General features: G+C 46.0%; 1 protein-coding gene across 1 annotated transcript in view; it reads left to right on the forward strand.

The window, feature by feature from the left end:
* Window positions 1–845: 845 nt before the first annotated feature.
* The window catches only part of LOC140457951 (4-hydroxybenzoate polyprenyltransferase, mitochondrial-like), a 50,323-nt gene continuing 32,000 nt past the window's right edge, over window positions 846–19,168 (forward strand). Inside the window, exons 1-5 of the mRNA XM_072551855.1 lie at window positions 846–1,083; window positions 4,124–4,290; window positions 10,264–10,385; window positions 15,298–15,383; window positions 16,744–16,877. Of these exons, the coding sequence (XP_072407956.1) occupies window positions 867–1,083; window positions 4,124–4,290; window positions 10,264–10,385; window positions 15,298–15,383; window positions 16,744–16,877 (726 nt within the window). The 5' untranslated portion in view covers window positions 846–866. The remainder of the gene's footprint in view (window positions 1,084–4,123; window positions 4,291–10,263; window positions 10,386–15,297; window positions 15,384–16,743; window positions 16,878–19,168) is intronic.

Genomic DNA, 19,168 nt, shown 5'->3' on the forward strand with positions numbered 1-19,168 from the left:
ATTAATATGTTGAAGGAAGAAAATATCAAAGGCATTTATCCTTCGAGTTACAGATGGTATGAATTTCTTAGGATTGAGGAATAAAAAACGATATCTCAGAACAAGAAACACAAAGGAGATATATAAAATGCTTATGCAACATACTACAAATGAAATACTATCAAAACACGAAAGCGAAAGAGACGAGGAACGGATGACGAGTGGGATATTAGCAATGATGTTAGAAGAATGAAACACACCCAAGGAAGGTGAAATTCAAAATAAGGGAAGCCAAAGAGAAATTGTCCAATGTAATGTGTGAGGCAGTATTGCAGCCTGAAATAATTCACAAAAAGTTAAAAAGTAAAATTTCGATAGGCAGAAAAACAGAAATGATAACATACTGGGAGCATAACAGAGAAAGATTGTAAAGTAACGTTTGAAAGGGATGTAGTAGCTAAAAAAACAGACAGCACACGCAAGTGAATTATACAGTGCAATGTTCCATAAAGAGCAAATTCTCAAAGATTCGAGGTTTTATTTTGTTTTATTCGTTTGTGGGCTGGCAGAGCTAATAGCTGGACCAGGATTGATAGACTAATTGCCCTTGAAAAGCCGGTGGTGCACTGTCCTCCTATTCACAAGACACTGTCTCCATTCTCCTTCTCCCTCTCGGATTTAGTCCCGCAGAGGCTGATCAGGTTCTGATTTTGATCCTGATGAAGGAGCAATGCTCAGGAATCTGGTGCTTCCAGATAAACCTGCAGGACTACAGCCTGGTGGTGTGAGGTTTATTTTGAATTTGGCGGAGAGATTCCAATACCGCGCATGCGCTCCTCGTTCGCGGTTGACGTCACCCCGCGCAGTGGTGCCGGAAGCCGCGCGAGATGTTGCTGAGGCTGGTCTCGCGCTGCCGTTTGTCCGTGCTCGCGGCCCCGCGGCTAACGGTCGGCCTGAGGGGGCGGGAGGCCGCTCGCCATGTCTCAGTGCCGGTCGGTGTGGACTTCAGGCGTGGGAGCGGCCTGTCGGCGGCTGGCCTGGTCGGATCGGCGCCGTTGGCGGTGCAGCCCTACCTGAAACTGATGCGACTGGACAAGCCAATCGGTAAATCCCATTGGACTGTACCGCCGGCTCGGTCTTTCTGCAGGTGGAGGTGGATCGGGGATGGGGAATGGGGGGTGTGAGGGATGGGGGGGGTGAGGGATGGGGGGGGGGTGGGGGGGGTGGTGAGGGATGGGTGGGGTGGTGAGGGATGGGTGGGGTGGTGAGGGATGGGTGGGGTGGTGAGGGATGGGTGGGGTGGTGAGGGATGGGTGGGGTGGGGGGGTGGTGAGGGATGGGTGGGGGGGGATGGGTGGGGGGGGGGGTGGTGGGGGATGGGTGGGGGGGGGGGTGGTGGGGGATGGGTGGGGGGGGGGGGTGGTGAGGGATGGGTGGGGGGGTGGTGAGGGATGGGTGGGGGGGTGGTGAGGGATGGGTGGGGGGGTGGTGAGGGATGGGTGGGGGGGTGGTGAGGGATGGGTGGGGGGGTGGTGAGGGATGGGTGGGGGGGTGGTGAGGGATGGGTGGGGGGGTGGTGAGGGATGGGTGGGGGGGTGGTGAGGGATGGGTGGGGGGGTGGTGAGGGATGGGTGGGGGGGTGGTGAGGGATGGGTGGGGGGGTGGTGAGGGATGGGTGGGGGGGGGTGAGGGGTGGGTGGGGGGGGGGTGAGGGGTGGGTGGGGGGGGGGTGAGGGGTGGGTGGGGGGGGGGTGAGGGGTGGGTGGGGTGAGGGATGGGTGGGGGTGGGGGGGGTGAGGGGTGGGTGGGGGGGGTGAGGGGTGGGGGGGGTGAGGGATGGGTGGGGGTGGGGGGGGTGAGGGATGGGGTGGGGGGAGGCTGGAATGTCAATTCCTGGAATGGCAGGATTGCCTTACACGGAAAGACTGGAGCGACTGGGTTTGTATACCCTTGAGTTTAGAAGACTGAGAGGTGATCTGATTGAAACGTATAGGATTATGAAAGGATTGGACACTCTGGCAGGAGGGAACATATTTCCGCTGATGGGGGAGTGCCGAACCAGAGGACACAGCTTAAAAATACGGGGTAGACCATTTAGGACAGAGATGAGGAGAAACTTCTTCACCCAGAGAGTGGTGGCTGTGTGGAATGCTCTGCCCCAGAGGGCAGTGGAGGCCCAGTCTCTGGATTCATTTAAGAAAGAATTGGATAGAGCTCTTAAAGATAGTGGAGTCAAGGGGTATGGAGATAAGGCTGGAACAGGATACTGATTGGGAATGATCAGCCATGATCATATTGAATGGCGGTGCAGGCTCGAAGGGCTGAATGGCCTACTCCTGCACCTATTGTCTAATGTGGTAGCAGCGACTGTCCGCCGGTTACAGTTCGGCCTGGGCTGGATCAGATCCTGGAACTGACATCTGTCAGTCAGATACTCAGAGAGAATGCAGGGCGTCGTTTCCAACTCGGAGGAAAAAAAACACAAACAAACATTCTTAATATGTGTCAAGTTATTCACACCTATGTTAGCATCCATGCTGCTGGTAACATTCAATTTTTTTTAGCGTTTAGCCATCTGATTTGGCATTTATGATCCTACTGAATGGCGGGGTCGGTTTGAACGGCCTGCTACTGTTTTTATTACCAGTCACAGAGATGTACAGCACAGAAACAGACATTTCAGTCCAATCCGTCCATGCCGACCAGATATCCCAACTCTCATTTGCAAGCACTTGCCCCATATCCCTCCAAACCCTTCCTATTCATATACCCATCTAGATGCCTTTTAAATGTTGCAATTGTATTAGCCTCCACCACTTCCTCTGGCAGCTCATTCCATACACACACCATCCTCTGCGTGAAAAAGTTGCCCCTTCGGTCCCTTTTATATTTTTCCCCTCTCACCCTAAACCTTTGCCCCCTAGTTCCGGACTCCCCCACCCCCACCTCACCTCAGAGAAAAACCCTTGTTTATTTACCCTATCCATGCCCCTCATGATTTTATAAACTCTATAAGGTCACTCCTCTGACACTCCAGGGAAAACAGTCCCAGCCTGTTAAGCCTCTCCCTATAGCTGAAATCCTCTAACCCTGGCAACAACCTTGTAAATCTTTTCTGAAGCCTTTCAAGTTTCATAACCTCCTTCTTCACAAAGAGACCAGAATTGCATACAATTTTCCAAAAGTAGCCTAACCAACGTCCTATACAGCCACAACATGACCTCCCAACTCCTATACTCAATATTCTGACCAATAAAAGAAAGCATACCAAACACCTCCTTTACTATCCTATCTACCTGTAACTACTTTCAAGGAACTACAAACCTGCACTCCAAGGTCTCTTTGTTCAGCAACATTCCCCAGGACCTTACCATTAAGTGAAGGAATCCTGCTGTGATTTGCTTTTCCAAAATGCAGCACCTTGCATTTATCTAAACTCCATCTGCCATTCCTCAGCCCATTGGCCGATATGACCAAGATCCCGTTATACTCTGAGGTAACCTTCGCTATCCACTACACCTCCAATTTTGGTGTAATCTGCAAACTTATAAACTATACCCCCATGTTCACTTCTGAATTATTTAAATAAATGACAAAAAGCATTAATCTGTGTGACACACCACTGGTCACAGGCTTCCAGTCTGAAAAGCAACCCTCCATCACCGTCCTCTGTTTTCTACCTTTGAACCAGTTCTGTATCCAAATGGCTAGTTCTGCATGTATTCCATGAGATCTAACCTTGTTAACCAGTCTCCCATGAGGAACCTTGTCAAATGCTTTACTGAAGTCAGTCTATATGGCTGCGAATATAAAATCTTGCAGAATTGGACAGAATGTATTGTAGGGTACTGAACATACGTATAAGCCTTGTCAGCGTCTGTCAAAAAAGGACAGTGGATTAATTCTTGGACATGTAACCTTTCATCAAAGTATCTTTCCTGGTAATTTTGTTCTTTATTTTTGAGTTAATTATACAATTCTGTGTAATTGGGATGGTCTTGAGTTGCTGGTTTAGCAGTGCATTTCTTACATGAATGTTGGATTTATTGCAATATTAAACATTTTGCTCTTTTTTTTCCAAGTCTTAGCCTGACAAGGTAGTGGCACATAGAAATGTTTCATCTGTTATAATTTGATGTTTCAGGGACCTGGTTGTTGTATTTACCTTGCACCTGGAGTATCAGTTTAGCAGCAGAACCAGGTTGTTTTCCAGATTTGCCCATGCTTGCACTTTTTGGAGCAGGTGCATTACTGATGCGAGGAGCTGGGTGTACAATCAATGACATGTGGGATAAAGATATTGACAGAAAGGTAACACTCTCTTCTGGAATGTGTTCCTGTGTTAACTGTTCATTTGCATAGACAACTTGATTTAACAAGGATAATCTTCTATTAAGTAATGGGTCCTCATTTTTGATGCTACCTATATTAACCTAATAATATTTCTATTTAAACAAATCAATGCAATATTAGCTTCTCTCAAAGAGGGCGGGAGGCAGTCCTTACTATGAATAATTGTATGTTTCTGGCATTGGCCCGGCCAACATATTCATAAATTCTTTATAAAACTCACTCGGTAAGCCATTTGGGCCAGGTGCCTTATCACTTTGGAGCTGCCTTGCCACCTCCTATATCTCTCACACTTGTCAAGGGAGTATTCAAAAGGGACGCCTGCTCTGGAGTCACACCTGAAAGGTCCAGGTTCTTAAAGAAAGACTCCATCTTCGCCAACCTGTCCTCACAGCCCTCTGACTGATACAGCTCGGAGTGAAATTTCCTAAACACTAGATCTTTTTGAAATCACAAGCGTACCAGTACACCCTCTAATAGATTGGTGGGGGGTAGCGCTCTTCTTCCTAGCCAGATATGCCGAGTATTTACTGGCTTATCGCCATTCTCAAATATCCTTTGTTTCATGAAAGAGATCTCTCTCTTTGCTGTCTGAGTAAGCACAGAGTTCCGAGCAGCCAAAAGAGCTGTGATCCACTGTAACTTAATCACAGATGGCCTGTCAAAATGCACGGTCTCGGTTGCCTTCATCCGGGCCTCAAGTATACACTGCTGCTCTCCGCTCTGTTGTTTCCAACTTGCTGAATAAGAGATAATTATTACCTCTTGCACTTGCCTCGGCAGTATCCCAGAGCACCAACGGGTTACTGGCCATACCTGAATTGATGTCCAAGAACATTTTAAACTCCTGTGAAAAGTACTTAATAAATTTACTGTCCTTCAGGAGAAAAGGGTCCATGTGCCAGTGCCGTGAGCCTACCCCATTATCCCTGGCCTTAACCTCCAGATACACTGCTGCATGATCAGAAATGGCTAAGTTCCCAATTTTACAGGATAACACCAAATCCAAAAAAAAAGTGGAGCAAGAAACCGATCAATCATTATGTAGCACTTTTGCGGATTGAAGAAAAAGGTAAAGTCCCTACCCGCCGGGTGAAGGCATCTCCATACATCCACCAATCCCAAACTCCCCACGTAGGTCCACCAATTGTTTAGATTTCGGGGCGTTGCCAGGGAGACTCCTGGGCATCTTGTCCACAGTGGGATCCATGAGATGATTAAAGTTTCCCTCTATATTTGTATGGTATGCACAAGGGCCATCCATCTGAAAAGCGTATCTGTTAAAAATTTAAGGGGGGTGTACCAGGGGGCAGTAAACATTTAGAATATCATACTCTGCACCATGTGCTAAAGCTTTGATCACAAACTGCCCATATTCATCCTTAGTTTGAGCTAACAACTGAAATGGGCGATTCTTCTGAACGAGTATAGCCACTCCCCTACTTTTAGATGAAAAAGACAAAAAGAACACTCGGTCAAACTCACCCAGCTGCAACTTTAGATTCTACTTGTCATCAAGGTGGGTGTTTTGCAACAAAGTAACATCAATCCTCTCCTTTCTAAGACACAAAAGCTACTTTTTTTTTCTTAATTGATGAGTGACCCCCCCCCACCCCCCCCCCCCCCCCCCCCCCAATAATATTCCAGGTGCACCATTTAAAGGGGCAACTAGCCATAGCTATCTGAAACAACCCATGAACCCCCAAGAGAAGTAACCCTACTCACAGTGCGCCAAGTGGAAACAATTAAAGACTCGTAGAGAGTATAAAAAAAACTACAGAAACTACCAAAACAAAACTTCTAAAAACTGCACCGACAATAAAACAGATAATAAGCGACTTTCCCCCCTGCCCATAGGGGGCACTCACACTACTCACAAACATCTCCATGGCTCCTAGTTGAAGCTGCATGACAAACCCAGACAAACAAAAAGAATACATAAATCTTTCAAACAAAGAAGTTAAAAATTGGCATTTTGCACATTCCACTCATCCACCGACCCCCCGTTACTACTGATAAAAATCAAACCAAAGAAAAATTCCGACAACGGTTGCTCTACCCCAAAAAAAGCAAGAAGGTGGAGAAACAGCAACATATTAAAGGGACAAAACCAGATGTCCAAAGCAAACAACAGCCAATGGGAGACTGATTAGCATGGTTAGATCTCATAGAATACAGGGAGAACTAGCCATTTGGGACACCGAACTGGCTCAAAAGTAGAAGACAGAGGGTGGTGGTGGAGGGTTGTTTTTCAGACTGGAGGCTGTGACCAGTGGAGTGCCACAAGGATCGATGCTGTGTTCTCTACTTTTTGTCATTTACATAAATGATTTGGATGCAAGCATAAGAGGTACAGTTAGTAAGTTTGCAGATGACACCAAAATTGGAGGTGTAGTGGACAGCGAAGAGCGTTACCTCAGATTACAACAGGATCTGGACCAGATGGGCCAATGAGCTGAGAAATGGCAGATGGAGTTTAATTCAGATAAATGCGAGGTGCTGCATTTTGGGAAAGCAAATCTTAGCAGGACTTATACACTTAATAGTAAGTCCTTTGGAGTGTTGCTGAACAAAGAGACCTTGGAGTGCAGGTTCATAGTTCCTGGAAAGTGGAATCGCAGGTAGATAGGATAGTGAAGAAGGTGTTTGGTATGCTTACCTTTGTTGGTCAGAGCATTGAGTATAGGAGTTGGGAGGTCATGTTGCGGCTTTACAGGATATTGGTTAGGCCACTTGGAATATTGTGTGCAACTCTGGTCTCCTTCCTATCGGAAAAAATGTTGTGAAACTTGAAAAGGTTCAGAAAAGATTTACAAGGATGTTGCCAGGGTTGGAGGAGGTGAGCTATGGGAAGAAGCTGAACAGGATGGGCTGTTTTCCCTAGAGTGTCAGAGGCTGAGGGGTGACCTTATAGTGGTTTACAAATTATGAGGGGCATGGATAGGATAAATAGGCAAAGTATTTTCCCTGGGGTGGGGTAGTCCAGAACTAGAGGGCACAGGTTTAGGGTGAAAGGGGAAAGATAAAGAGGAGGCCTAAGGGGCAACTTTTTCACACCGAGAGTGGTACGTCTTTGGAATGAGCTGCCAGAGGAAGTGGTGGAGGCTAATCCAATTGCATCATTTAAAGGCAGTTGGATGGGTATATGAATAGGAAGGGTTTGGAGGGATATGGGCCGGGTGCTGGCAGGTGGGACTAGATTGGGTTGGGATATCTGGTCAGTATGGACGAGTTGGACCAAAGTTGGTCCATGCTGTACATTTCTATGACTCTATGGCAGAAAAAAAACCCATTAATGTCCATATTGTTTGAACCAACCAGTCTATTTTAAAGTGTCCAAAAAGTCCTTTGCCTTTTCTAATGAATCAAGGACATGCATGGACCCTCCGTGACTGAGACATAACACTAGCATGACCAATGTGGACTGATTTCTTATTTACATCTAGGTGTCTAGACACAGGAGTAAGCAGATAAAATAACTTGTCACTCAGTGAGAAAAGAAAAATTTCATGTAATACAAAATATTCTCATGCACACAGGTATTTCAGTCATAGTAGACATCTCTAAACCAAAGCCTATTAAATGTGGGTAATTGCCTTTGGAAAGAAGTCAGAAATCCATTCTGGCTTCAGTCCTTCTCTAGGTATTCCCTGCTTACAGTGCATTCATGGTAACCTTAGCCAATGCAGGAATTGAAACCACGCTTTTGGCATCACACTGCATTGTAAAACAGCCAGGTGAGCTAACTGACAAGCAGCAACTAATCAATCCTTAAAACCTTTCTCCCTCCACATTCACTTCAACACCAAATGCAAGAAGTTTGTTGATTTCTTCAGTTCTATTTCAGCAACTAATTTTTATATAACACTCTTTTTAATGTTGAATAACATATGCAGGCACCTGTATTTATTTAGCATCTTTCATAACCACTGGACATCTCAAAATTCTTTACAGCAAATAGTGTTTTTCTTTTGCAGCATAATCACTAATATTGGAATCATAGCAGCTAATTTTCATTCTGCTCCCTTTGACAGCAATATAGGAATGACTAGATAATCTGTTTTTTGACGGGTAGATGTTAGCCAGGGATGACTCCTCTGATCTTCTGAGTTGAGCCATTGGACTTTTACATCCACTCAAACAGACAGTTGGGACGCCAGCTTAACATCTCATCCAAAAGACAGCTCCTCTGACAGTGCAGCACTCGTCGGTACTGCACTGGAGTATCAGCCTAGATTCTTGTGCATGTTCTGTGGAGCAGAACTTGAACCTAAAACCATACAGCTCGGGCAAGTGTGCTACAACTGAACCATGACTGATTTCATTCCCATACAAGGAGTTGAACCTGAGCTACCTGGGTGGAAACCAGAAACCTAATCACTGGTTATGGTAAATGGCCAAGATCTTGGTCAATATAGTCAAAGGGAAAAAGAAAAGTTATGAGTGTGAGTAGTTTGCCAGCCACCTAGCTAACTGCGGTAAGGCTTATGTAAATAAATTCTAGCAGATTCTAAGGAGCATCTTAAAGAAGGAGAGTATTGTGACAGAGACAAATAGGAAGAGCATTCCAGACCATAGGGCTTTGGTAACTGAAGCTGTGAGCACAAGTGGAATTGTATATCAGGGATGCTCAAGAGGCTGGAAGTCGAAGTGTGCAGATGTTTTGGAAGGTTATTGGATTAAAGGAGATTACAGGGAGAAGCAGAGGTCATGGATGAATTTGAGAAGCATGGTGAGAATTCTAATATCGAAGTTACTTAAATGAGTAGTTCTTCTAAGACCAAGATTCTCGACACATTTCTTGCACTAAAACTGAACGTGATTTGAAATTCTACCATGTTATGATTACATTTGCCTACAGGATCTATTACATTGAGGTCATAAATTGTACACTATACATAACCAGATTTAATTTAGCCGCCTCTGATTGCTTCCAGAATATATTGTTCTTCGAAACTGTCTTGAATATACTCTGTGAATTCATACTCAAGGCTACCTTTGCCAATTTGATTCTTCCAATCTAAATGAAGATGGAAATCATCCCATGATTATTGTCGTACCCTTCTTGTAAGTCCCTATTATTTCTTCATTTACACGAAGTTTTACTACACTAGGAGGCCTACTCGCACCAGTGATTTTTTTTTTAATATACTATTCCTTAACTCCACTCAAGCTGATTCTATGTCTTGAGCTTCTGAGCTATGATAATTTCTTGCTGCTGTACTGATCTCATCCTTTAGTAACACAGCTTCCCCTTCTCCTATTTCTTTTCTCCTGTCCTTCCAAAATATCAATTAATTTTGAATATTCATGATCCAGCCTTGTCTCTGTGGTGGATTTTGTATCATGTTCATTTTTTGTGCTATCAGTTCATTCATCTTTAAGAATGTTGCATGCATTTCAAGAAATTTTAATTTTTTCTTTATGCCATTTTTTTTTTCCCTGAGTACGATCTCATTTGCTAGTGTGTTTAGATTCTGTTTTTCTATCGTACTCCAGTTATCAGTACTTAGAGACTTGGAGACTTGTAAGTTATATCATGTGAGGGGGACCTATGAGCTATTCCCACAACTCTCTCCTTTGATGGTTCTTGTTCCTTTTTTCTATGTATACAATAAAGTTTCTATTTCTTGATTTTTGGAGAAAAGTCTTATTACTTACGGAGTGGGAGAATATTTTGTAATAAAAAAGCTAGAATCAGGAATACAGAATTTGCAATGGAGGGGATCATTGTAGGTTGGAGAAATTTAGAGTTAATTTCTCTCCTGAACTCCACAAGTACTGTTTGACATGCTGAGTATTTCCAGTATTTTTTGTTTTTGTTGCTTAAGTGATTACTGACTATTGTCATCTTAATACCTATTGGTGCTGTCTTTAAAATTTCTTCTCAAGGATCCTTGTTAATTGTCCTATTTTTCTCTGAATCTGGAATAGGTTGCCAGAACTGGAAATCGGCCTATAGCTGCTGGAGAAGTCAGTCATTTACAGGCCCTGGTGTTTTTGAGCGGTCAGCTGAGTTTGGGACTTGCTGTCCTCCTGTGCTTAAATAATTACAGGCAAGTGAAGGTAACACCGGTTTCTGTGGATGGAATAGGTGGAAGAAGTATTGGCTTGTATTTTGATTAATCTGGTATTATAAAAGGGAAGTACTGTGGATGCTGGAAATCTGAAATGAAACAGAAGTTACAGGATATTATTGGCAGGCCTGGAAAGAAAGTAGTTAATGATCTTGACATCTGATTTGTTGGCTGGGATTATTTGGACATGGAAGGGACCCTAGGACTGGAAGAAAATTGGGACTCTACTCACTGGAGTTTAGGAGAATGAGAGGTGATCTCATTGAAGCATTTAGAATTCTAATTTGACAGGTTAAATAAAGTCATAGAGATGCACAGCACGGAAACTGACCCTTTGGTCCAACTCATCCATGTTCAGATATCCTAATCTAATATAGTTCCATTTGCCAGAAATTGGCCCATATCCCTCTAAGCCCTTCCTATTTATATATCCATCCATGTGCAACAGAAGCCATAACAGAAAAAAGGGCACCAATCTAAGGCTGAGCTGAAGAGAGTTGTGAGACTTTGGACCTCCTTGCCAAACAGCTGCAGAGCAGAGTCCTTCAGTATATTGAAGAGATCCTTGATTAGTAGGGGAATCAAGGATATGATGAAAAGGCAGGAAAGTGGATATGAGGAATGTTGGATCAGCCAGGATGTTATTGAATAGCGGTATAGGCTCGAGGGGCCGAAAAGCCAACTTGTGATCTTATTACTTGCGGTGTCCTGACCCTATAAGGTAGGAAAGCCGGTTCACTAAGTTGCAGGGTACAGGGATACATTTTATGCATCCCTGGGTGGCAATCAATTAAGTGGCTGGCGTTTTTATTCAACTAATATGATTGATTTTCTCTCTATGCCCTCTGTCCCCCTGCGCTCTCTCTACCCCCCGCCCGCGATCGATTTCCCCCCCCGCCCGCGCTCGATTCCCCCCCCGCCCGCGCTCGATTTTCCCCCCCCGCCCGCGCTCGATTCCCCCCCCCGCCCGCGCTCGATTCCCCCCCCCGCCCGCGCTCGATTTTCCCCCCCCGCCCGCGCTCGATTTTCCCCCCCCGCCCGCGCTCGATTTCCCCCCCCGCCCGCGCTCGATTTCCCCCCCCCGCCCGCGCTCGATTTCCCCCCCCCGCCCGCGCTCGATTTCCCCCCCCGCCCGCGCTCGATTTCCCCCCCCCGCCCGCGCTCGATTTCCCCCCCCCCGCCCGCGCTCGATTCCCCCCCCCCCGCCCGCGCTCGATTTCCCCCCCCCCGCCCGCGCTCGATTTCCCCCCCCCGCCCGCGCTCGATTTCCCCCCCCCGCCCGCGCTCGATTTCCCCCCCCCCCGCCCGCGCTCGATTTCCCCCCCCCGCCCGCGCTCGATTTTCCCCCCCCCCGCCCGCGCTCGATTTCCCCCCCCCGCCCGCGCTCGATTTCCCCCCCCCGCCCGCGCTCGATTTCCCCCCCCCCGCCCGCGCTCGATTTCCCCCCCCCCGCCCGCGCTCGATTTCCCCCCCCCCCCGCCCGCGCTTGATTTCCCCCCCCCGCCCGCGCTTGATTTCCCCCCCCCGCCCGCGCTCGATTCCCCCCCCCCCGCCCGCGCTCGATTCCCCCCCCCCGCCCGCGCTCGATTCCCCCCCCCCGCCCGCGCTCGATTCCCCCCCCCCGCCCGCGCTCGATTCCCCCCCCCCGCCCGCGCTCGATTCCCCCCCCCCGCCCGCGCTCGATTTCCCCGCCCGCGCTCGATTTCCCCGCCCGCGCTCGATTTCCCCGCCCGCGCTCGATTTCCCCGCCCGCGCTCGATTTCCCCGCCCGCGCTCGATTTCCCCGCCCGCGCTCGATTTCCCCGCCCGCGCTCGATTTCCCCGCCCGCGCTCGATTTCCCCCCCCCGCCCGCGCTCGATTTCCCCCCCCCGCCCGCGCTCGATTTCCCCCCCCCGCCCGCGCTCGATTTCCCCCCCCCGCCCGCGCTCGATTTCCCCCCCCCGCCCGCGCTCGATTTCCCCCCCCCGCCCGCGCTCGATTTCCCCCCCCCGCCCGTGCTCGATTTCCCCCCCCCGCCCGCGCTCGATTTCCCCCCCCCGCCCGCGCTCGATTTCCCCCCCCCGCCCGCGCTCGATTTCCCCCCCCCGCCCGCGCTCGATTTCCCCCCCCCGCCCGCGCTCGATTTCCCCCCCCCGCCCGCGCTCGATTTCCCCCCCCCGCCCGCGCTCGATTTCCCCCCCCCCCCCGGCCCGCGCTCGATTTCCCCCCCCCCCGCCCGCGCTCGATTTCCCCGCCCGCGCTCGATTCCCCCCCCCCGCCCGCGCTCGATTTCCCGCCCGCGCTCGATTTCCCCCCCCCCCCCCCCGCCCGCGCTCGATTTTCCCCCCCCGCCCGCGCTCGATTTTCCCCCCCCCCCCGCCCGCGCTCGATTTCCCCGCCCGCGCTCGATTTCCCCCCCCCCGCCCGCGCTCGATTTCCCCCCCCCGCACGCGCTCGATTTCCCCCCCCCCGCCCGCGCTCGATTTCCCCCCCCGCCCGCGCTCTTTCTTCCCCCCCCCCCCGCCCGTGCTCTTCTCCCCGCGCGCTCTCTCTCTCTCTCTCTCTCTCCGGCCCCCCTCTCTCCACTCCGATCCCCCCCCCCTTCCCTCATCTGCCCTGTGAGGTTGGTTAACGTGGTACTGCTGGTGATAGGGACAGGCCAGGGAACTGTAGACTAGTGACCCTGATGTCGGTGGTGGGCAAGTTGTTGGAGGGAATCCTGAGGTACAGCATGTACATGTATTTGGAAAGGCAAGGACTGATTAGGGATAGCCAACATGACTTTGTGCGTCGGAAATCATGTCTCACAACTTGATTGAGATTTTGAAGAAGTAACAAAGAGGATTGATGGGGGCAGAACAGTAGATATGATCTATGTGGACTTCAGTAAGTCGTTCGACAAGGTTCCCCACGGGAGACTGGTTAGCAAGGTTAGATCTCACTGGATACAGGGAGAACTAGCCATTTGCATACAGAACTGCCTCAAAGGTAGAAGACAGAGGGTGGTGGTGGAGGTTTGTTTTTCAGACTGGAGGCCTGTGACCAGTGGAGTGCCACAAGCATCGGTGCCTGGCCCTCTACTGTTTGTCATTTATCTAAATGATTTGGATGCGAGCATAAGATGTATAGTTAGTAAGTTTGCAGATGACACCAAAATTGGAGATGTCGTGGACAAAAAAGAAGCTTACCTCCGATTACAACAGGATCTTGACCAGATGGGCCAATGGGCTGAGAAGTGGCATATGGAGATTAATTCTGATAAATGCAAGGTGCTGCATTTTTGGGAAAGCAAAACTTAGCAGGACTTATACACTTAATGGTAAGGTCCTTGGGAGTGTTGCTGAACAAAGAGACCTTGGAGTGCGGGTTAATTGCTCCTTGGAAGTGGAGTCGCAGGTAGATAGAATAGTGAAGGCGGCATTTAGTAGGCTTTCCTTTATTGGTCAGAGTATTGAGTACAGGAGTTAGGAGGTCATGTTGCGGCTGAATAAACATTGGTTAGGCCACTGTTGGAATATTGCGTGCAATTCTGGTCTCCCTATCAGAAAGATGTTGTGAAACTTGAAAGGGTTAAGATTTACAAGGATGTTACCAGGGTTGGAGGATTTGAGCTATAGGGAGAGGCTGAACAGGCTGGGGCTGTTTTCACTTGAGTGTCAGAGGCTGAGGGGTGACCTTATAGAGGTTTACAAAATTATGAGGAGTGTGAATAGGATAAATAGGCAAAGTATTTTCCCTGGGGTGGGTAGTCCAGAACTAGAGGGCATAGGTTTATGTGAGAGGGGAAAGATATAAATGAGACCTAAGGGGCAACCTTTGCATGTAGAGTGTGGTATGTGTTTGGAATGAGCTGCCAGAGGAAGTGGTGGAAGCTGGTACAATTGCAACATTTAAAAGTCATTGGGATGAGTGTATGAATAGGAAGGGTTTGGAGGGATATGGGCTGGGTGCTGGCAGGTGGGATTGGTATGGGTTGAGATATCTGGTCGGCATGGACTGGATCTGTTTCCGTGCTCTACATCTCTATGACTTTGTGGCTGTATTTGGGCACTGCTTACTTTTATTTCTTATTATTTGACATGATAGTGGTGGTCCACCTTGAACCACAGTAGTATGTGTGGTGAAAGTACTCCTGTATCTCAGAATTTTCTCTTTGAAGCAACAAGGAACAAGTGCTTTTGTATTCAAGTGACCGTATGTGACTTGGGGTGTTTTAATCTCACACACATCGTTCCTTTGTCTGCTAAGTTGTGAGTTTGTGGGTTTAAAAAGTGCTGTTAAAGGAGCCCTTGAGGTTTTGTAATACATCTTGTAGTGCACACTAATGAGTGTTGTCGGTGATGGATATTTAAGGTAGTAAATGAAGTGCTAATCAAACAATGTAATCAACAACACTCTTTTCTGCAACCCAATTTAGTTTTACTTTCCATAATTGGCTTGAACAATGTATCTATACAAATAGAGAATAGATAAGTTTTTGTTTGGAATATGTTGCAGCTATTGCTTATTTTAACATATCAAACAGTTTTATAAAATGGTTTTGTTCAGATATGTGTGAAAAACGAACATTTGCTATTCATGTAACAAGCTATATAGTGCTCTAAATGTGTACAATTTCTTCTGCATTGGACTGTCTACTTTTTAAAGTTAGCTAAGATTAGTCATGCATTGAACCTAATATATGCAGAACCGAAGATGACTTAATGGGGCAGAATTTCTGCGTTGGTTCTCCAAGCTGGCACAACCTTGATGGAAACCCGGAGCAATGCTGAAAACATGCTCGAATATTTTAATATGAAGATCAATCTATTTATGGAGAAAACAATCTAAGACTATATCAGTATAAATCCACTTGACTTTAGTAATCATGTACTTTGCTAAGTAATATGGGATGCACTTTTTTTTTGACAGCATTGTGCTTGGAGCTGCATCGTTGGGACTAGTAGTCACTTACCCACTAATGAAGAGAGTAACATATTGGCCACAGCTAATTCTAGGTATGTAAACTCTTTGAGCGTTCTTGGGCTTCCAGAAAATATGTAACTCCAAAAAATACAGAGTTGTAGATAAATTATTTGAAAAAATAACTTCGTTGAGTTTTTAAAAAAATAAGAATATTCAATTTCTGATGTACATATTGTGTTTCAAAGTGGGTTACTTAATAAACTCTCAATACAATTTAAAAATCTGGAAAACTGAGACAGATACTTTGTTATTCTGCAATTCTTGGATTTGCTTTCGATGTCAAGGAGAAGACATTATTCCAACACTAGCAATGTTTTGGTGAATGATTTGCATAAGTGGCATTAGGGAAATCTCAATCCAATATAAAGCAACCTATCAAGCTGCCAGGGAATGATTTAATTTGTGACATCTCCCAACAATAGAAGAAGAATAATTGCAGAAAATAAGGAAATAAGTAATTTAAATCGAAAGTACTTCATTTTGCAGAAGAATTTATGTTTGTAATTGTACTAGAACTCACTTGTTTAGCTTATGACATTAAAAATTATAAATATGTAAGTAAGTGCATGAACTGTACACATACCATTATAATGTCAAATTCCTTTACCCAAACATGCTTAATGAAGTTTTATAATCTCTACGTTAACTTCTTAGTTTATGTTCAGCAATGTTGAATTTAAGCATTTTTTTGATGTTACATTATTGCCTTGTTTCTTTTTTTAGATTAGATTACCTACAGTGTGGAAACAGGCCCTTCGGCCCAATTAGTCCACACCGACCCTCCGAAGAGCAACCCACCCAGACCCATTCCCCTACACTTAACACTACGGGCAATTTAGCATGGCCAATTCACCTAATCTGTACATGTTTGGACTGTGGGAGGAAACCGGAGCACCCGGAGGAAACCCACACAGACACTGGGAGAATGTGCAAACTCCACACAGACAGTTGCCTGAGCCGGGAATTGAACCTGGGTCTCTGGCGTTGTGAGACAGCTGTGCTAACCACTGTGCCACCGTGCTGTCCAAATCCTCTGCCTTCTACTTTTGTTTTCTACTTTTCTATCTTTCATTTCTATCATTTTTTTCCCCTTACTGTTATCTCCCCACTGAGGTTTTATTCCCCTGCAACTCTTATTTAAAGCAATCCCATTTTAATAGCTAACATTCACTCTGCTGAGGAAATTGATTTTGGTCCTTCTGGGGTGCACCTCATCCAGCTTACTCCTAGGATGATGCGATATGATAGGCTGCCTACTAACTATTTACTATAATATACTCCTCCACCCATTTTCTAGCACCAATTATCAATCAATTCTGCCCCCCCCCCCATTCTTTTCACAAAGTTTGACTGAGATGTATCTCTAAGTTACTTCTGAATTATTGGTTATAGGTCTTACATTCAACTGGGGAACACTTTTAGGGTGGTCTGCTGTGAAGGGCTCCTGTGATTGGTCAATCTGCCTACCACTTTATATTTCTGGTATCATGTGGACATTGATATATGATACTATTTATGCACATCAGGTAAGATTATAAATTAAGGTTCATTGAAATCTCAATTTTGCAACTACTTGTTTGGAACATACAGCACCACAAGAGATGCTAAAACCTAAATGGACCATGTTGGTCATAAACAGCCATAATGACATTGCAGCATATTGTAGCTGTCCAAATTAGTGTGAGCAACTTAGATTTATATGGCGTTTGAATAGAAAAATTACCCAGAGCGAGGCAAACTTGAAACCATTCCAAAAGTGGAGATTGTGACAAGTGTTGCCTTGATTAAAGGGATGAGTTAAGGAGGATCTTAAATTAGAAAATGAATGTTGGAAGATTGAGGAGTTTGGAGGGATTCAAGTAGCACCAAGGCATCAAAAGTGCATCTGTCAAAAGAGAAGGGCTAGGCTTGCAAGTGGAATATCAATAGTAGAATTCCATAAAAAATAACTTGAATTCTGAAATGTTTCTCTTGTGTTTTAATGCCAAGTTAATTATTATTTAAGAAATTGGACTTGTTCGGCCTTACTTAAATCTTCCATGAAATTGTGATTTAATTTTTAAGCGAACATTACAGGTTGTTCAAATGTTTCTATTGCTTTGAGCAACAAGCAGGGTCAAGTTGACTTCTGTTCCTGTCACAGTGCTAGTGGCTGCATCCAATTGTCATGCCTAGGGTGTCTTTTCAGAAGAATTCTCCTACTCATTGAGCATAATGTGTGTGATAACAAAACATGATAGCAATTGCTGTATTTGATTTATAGCTTATCTTTTTAGTATGTAAATTGGCATTAAAAACAGCAAATGTTAATTAAATCATATGGAAAAATTTCCTTTAGATTCAAAATGTCATTAAGTTCATCCAGCTTCTGAATTACAGCAGTAACACTTCTGCAGCCTACATTAAAATTATATTTGCTTTTAGTGTTGATTTTTGTGCAGCTGATTTAATTTTAAAGTATAATCACTGGACTTGCATTTCATACCATGCATATTGTATAAATCAGCTGTGTAAACTTTTTACTCTCTACTGGTGAGGGATGTTGGTTTCTTACATATGTATAAGGGGTGGGGTCCCCAATGTATGAACGTTCATACTGATAAATGAGATCCCATATGAGGTTGTAATTTTAAAGACTTGACATATGAACATTTCCTGTGCTTACAGACAGCTGCTGTCCATTGTCCTGCATTGTGTTTTAACTTGTTTACAAATTAATTTGCAAAAGGACTCCAGAATGGAACGGGTTTGCAACCCAGGGACTGCCTGGACTGTGGATGCTATAAATCTGGAAAAGAAAACACATAAAACGGTGCAAAACTCAGCTGGTCTGGCAGCGTGTGTAGAGAGCAAAAATGTTTTGTGAAGATTTATAGCTCAGGTTGAGGTTTAAGGTGTAGGTTTGCTTGCCGAGCTGTAGGTTTGATATCCAGACGTTTCATTACCTGGCTAGGTAACATCATCAGTGGCGACCTCCAAGTGAAGCAAAGCTGTTGTCACCTGCTTTCTATTTATATCTTTCTCCTGGATGGGGTTCCTGGGGTTTGTGGTGATGTCATTTCCTGTTCGTTTTCTGAGGGCTTGATAGATGGTATCTAGATCTATGTGTTTGTTTCTGGTGTTGTGGTTGGAGTGCTAGGCCTCTAGGAATTCTCTGGCATGTCTTTGCCTAGCCTGTCCCAGGATAGATGTGTTGTACCAGTCGAAATGGTGTTTTTTTTCCTCCATGTGTAGGGCTACGAGGGAGAGAGGGTCGTGTCTTTTTGTGGCTAGCTGGTGTTCGTGTATCCTGGTGGCTGACTTTCTTCCTGTTTGTCCTACGTAGTGTTTGTGGCAGTCCTTGCATGGAATTTTGTAGATGACGTTGGTTTTGTTCATGGGTTGTACTGGGTCTTTTAAGTTTGTTAGTTTTGTTTGAGAGTGTTGGTGGGTTTGTGTGCTACTCGGATTCCGAGGGGTCTTAGTAGTCTGGCTGTTATTTCTAAAACTTCTTTGATGTATGGTAAGGTGGTTAGGGTTTCTGGCTGTGTTTGGTACACACACTACATAGGACAAACAGGAAGAAAGTTAGCCACCAGGATACACGAACACCAGCTAGCCACAAAAAGACACGACCCTCTCTTTCTCGTAGCCCTACACATGGAGGAAAAAAAACACCATTTCGACTGGGACAACACATCTACCCTGGGACATGCCAGAGAATTCCTAGAGGCCTGGCACTCCAACCACAACGCCATAAACAAACACATAGATCTCGATACCATCTCTCAACCCCTCAGAAAATGAACAGGAAATGACATCACCACAAACCCCAGGA

The sequence above is a fragment of the Chiloscyllium punctatum genome, chromosome 1 (genome assembly GCF_047496795.1).
Source record: "Chiloscyllium punctatum isolate Juve2018m chromosome 1, sChiPun1.3, whole genome shotgun sequence".
In the NCBI taxonomy this organism is placed as follows: Eukaryota; Metazoa; Chordata; class Chondrichthyes; order Orectolobiformes; family Hemiscylliidae; genus Chiloscyllium; species Chiloscyllium punctatum.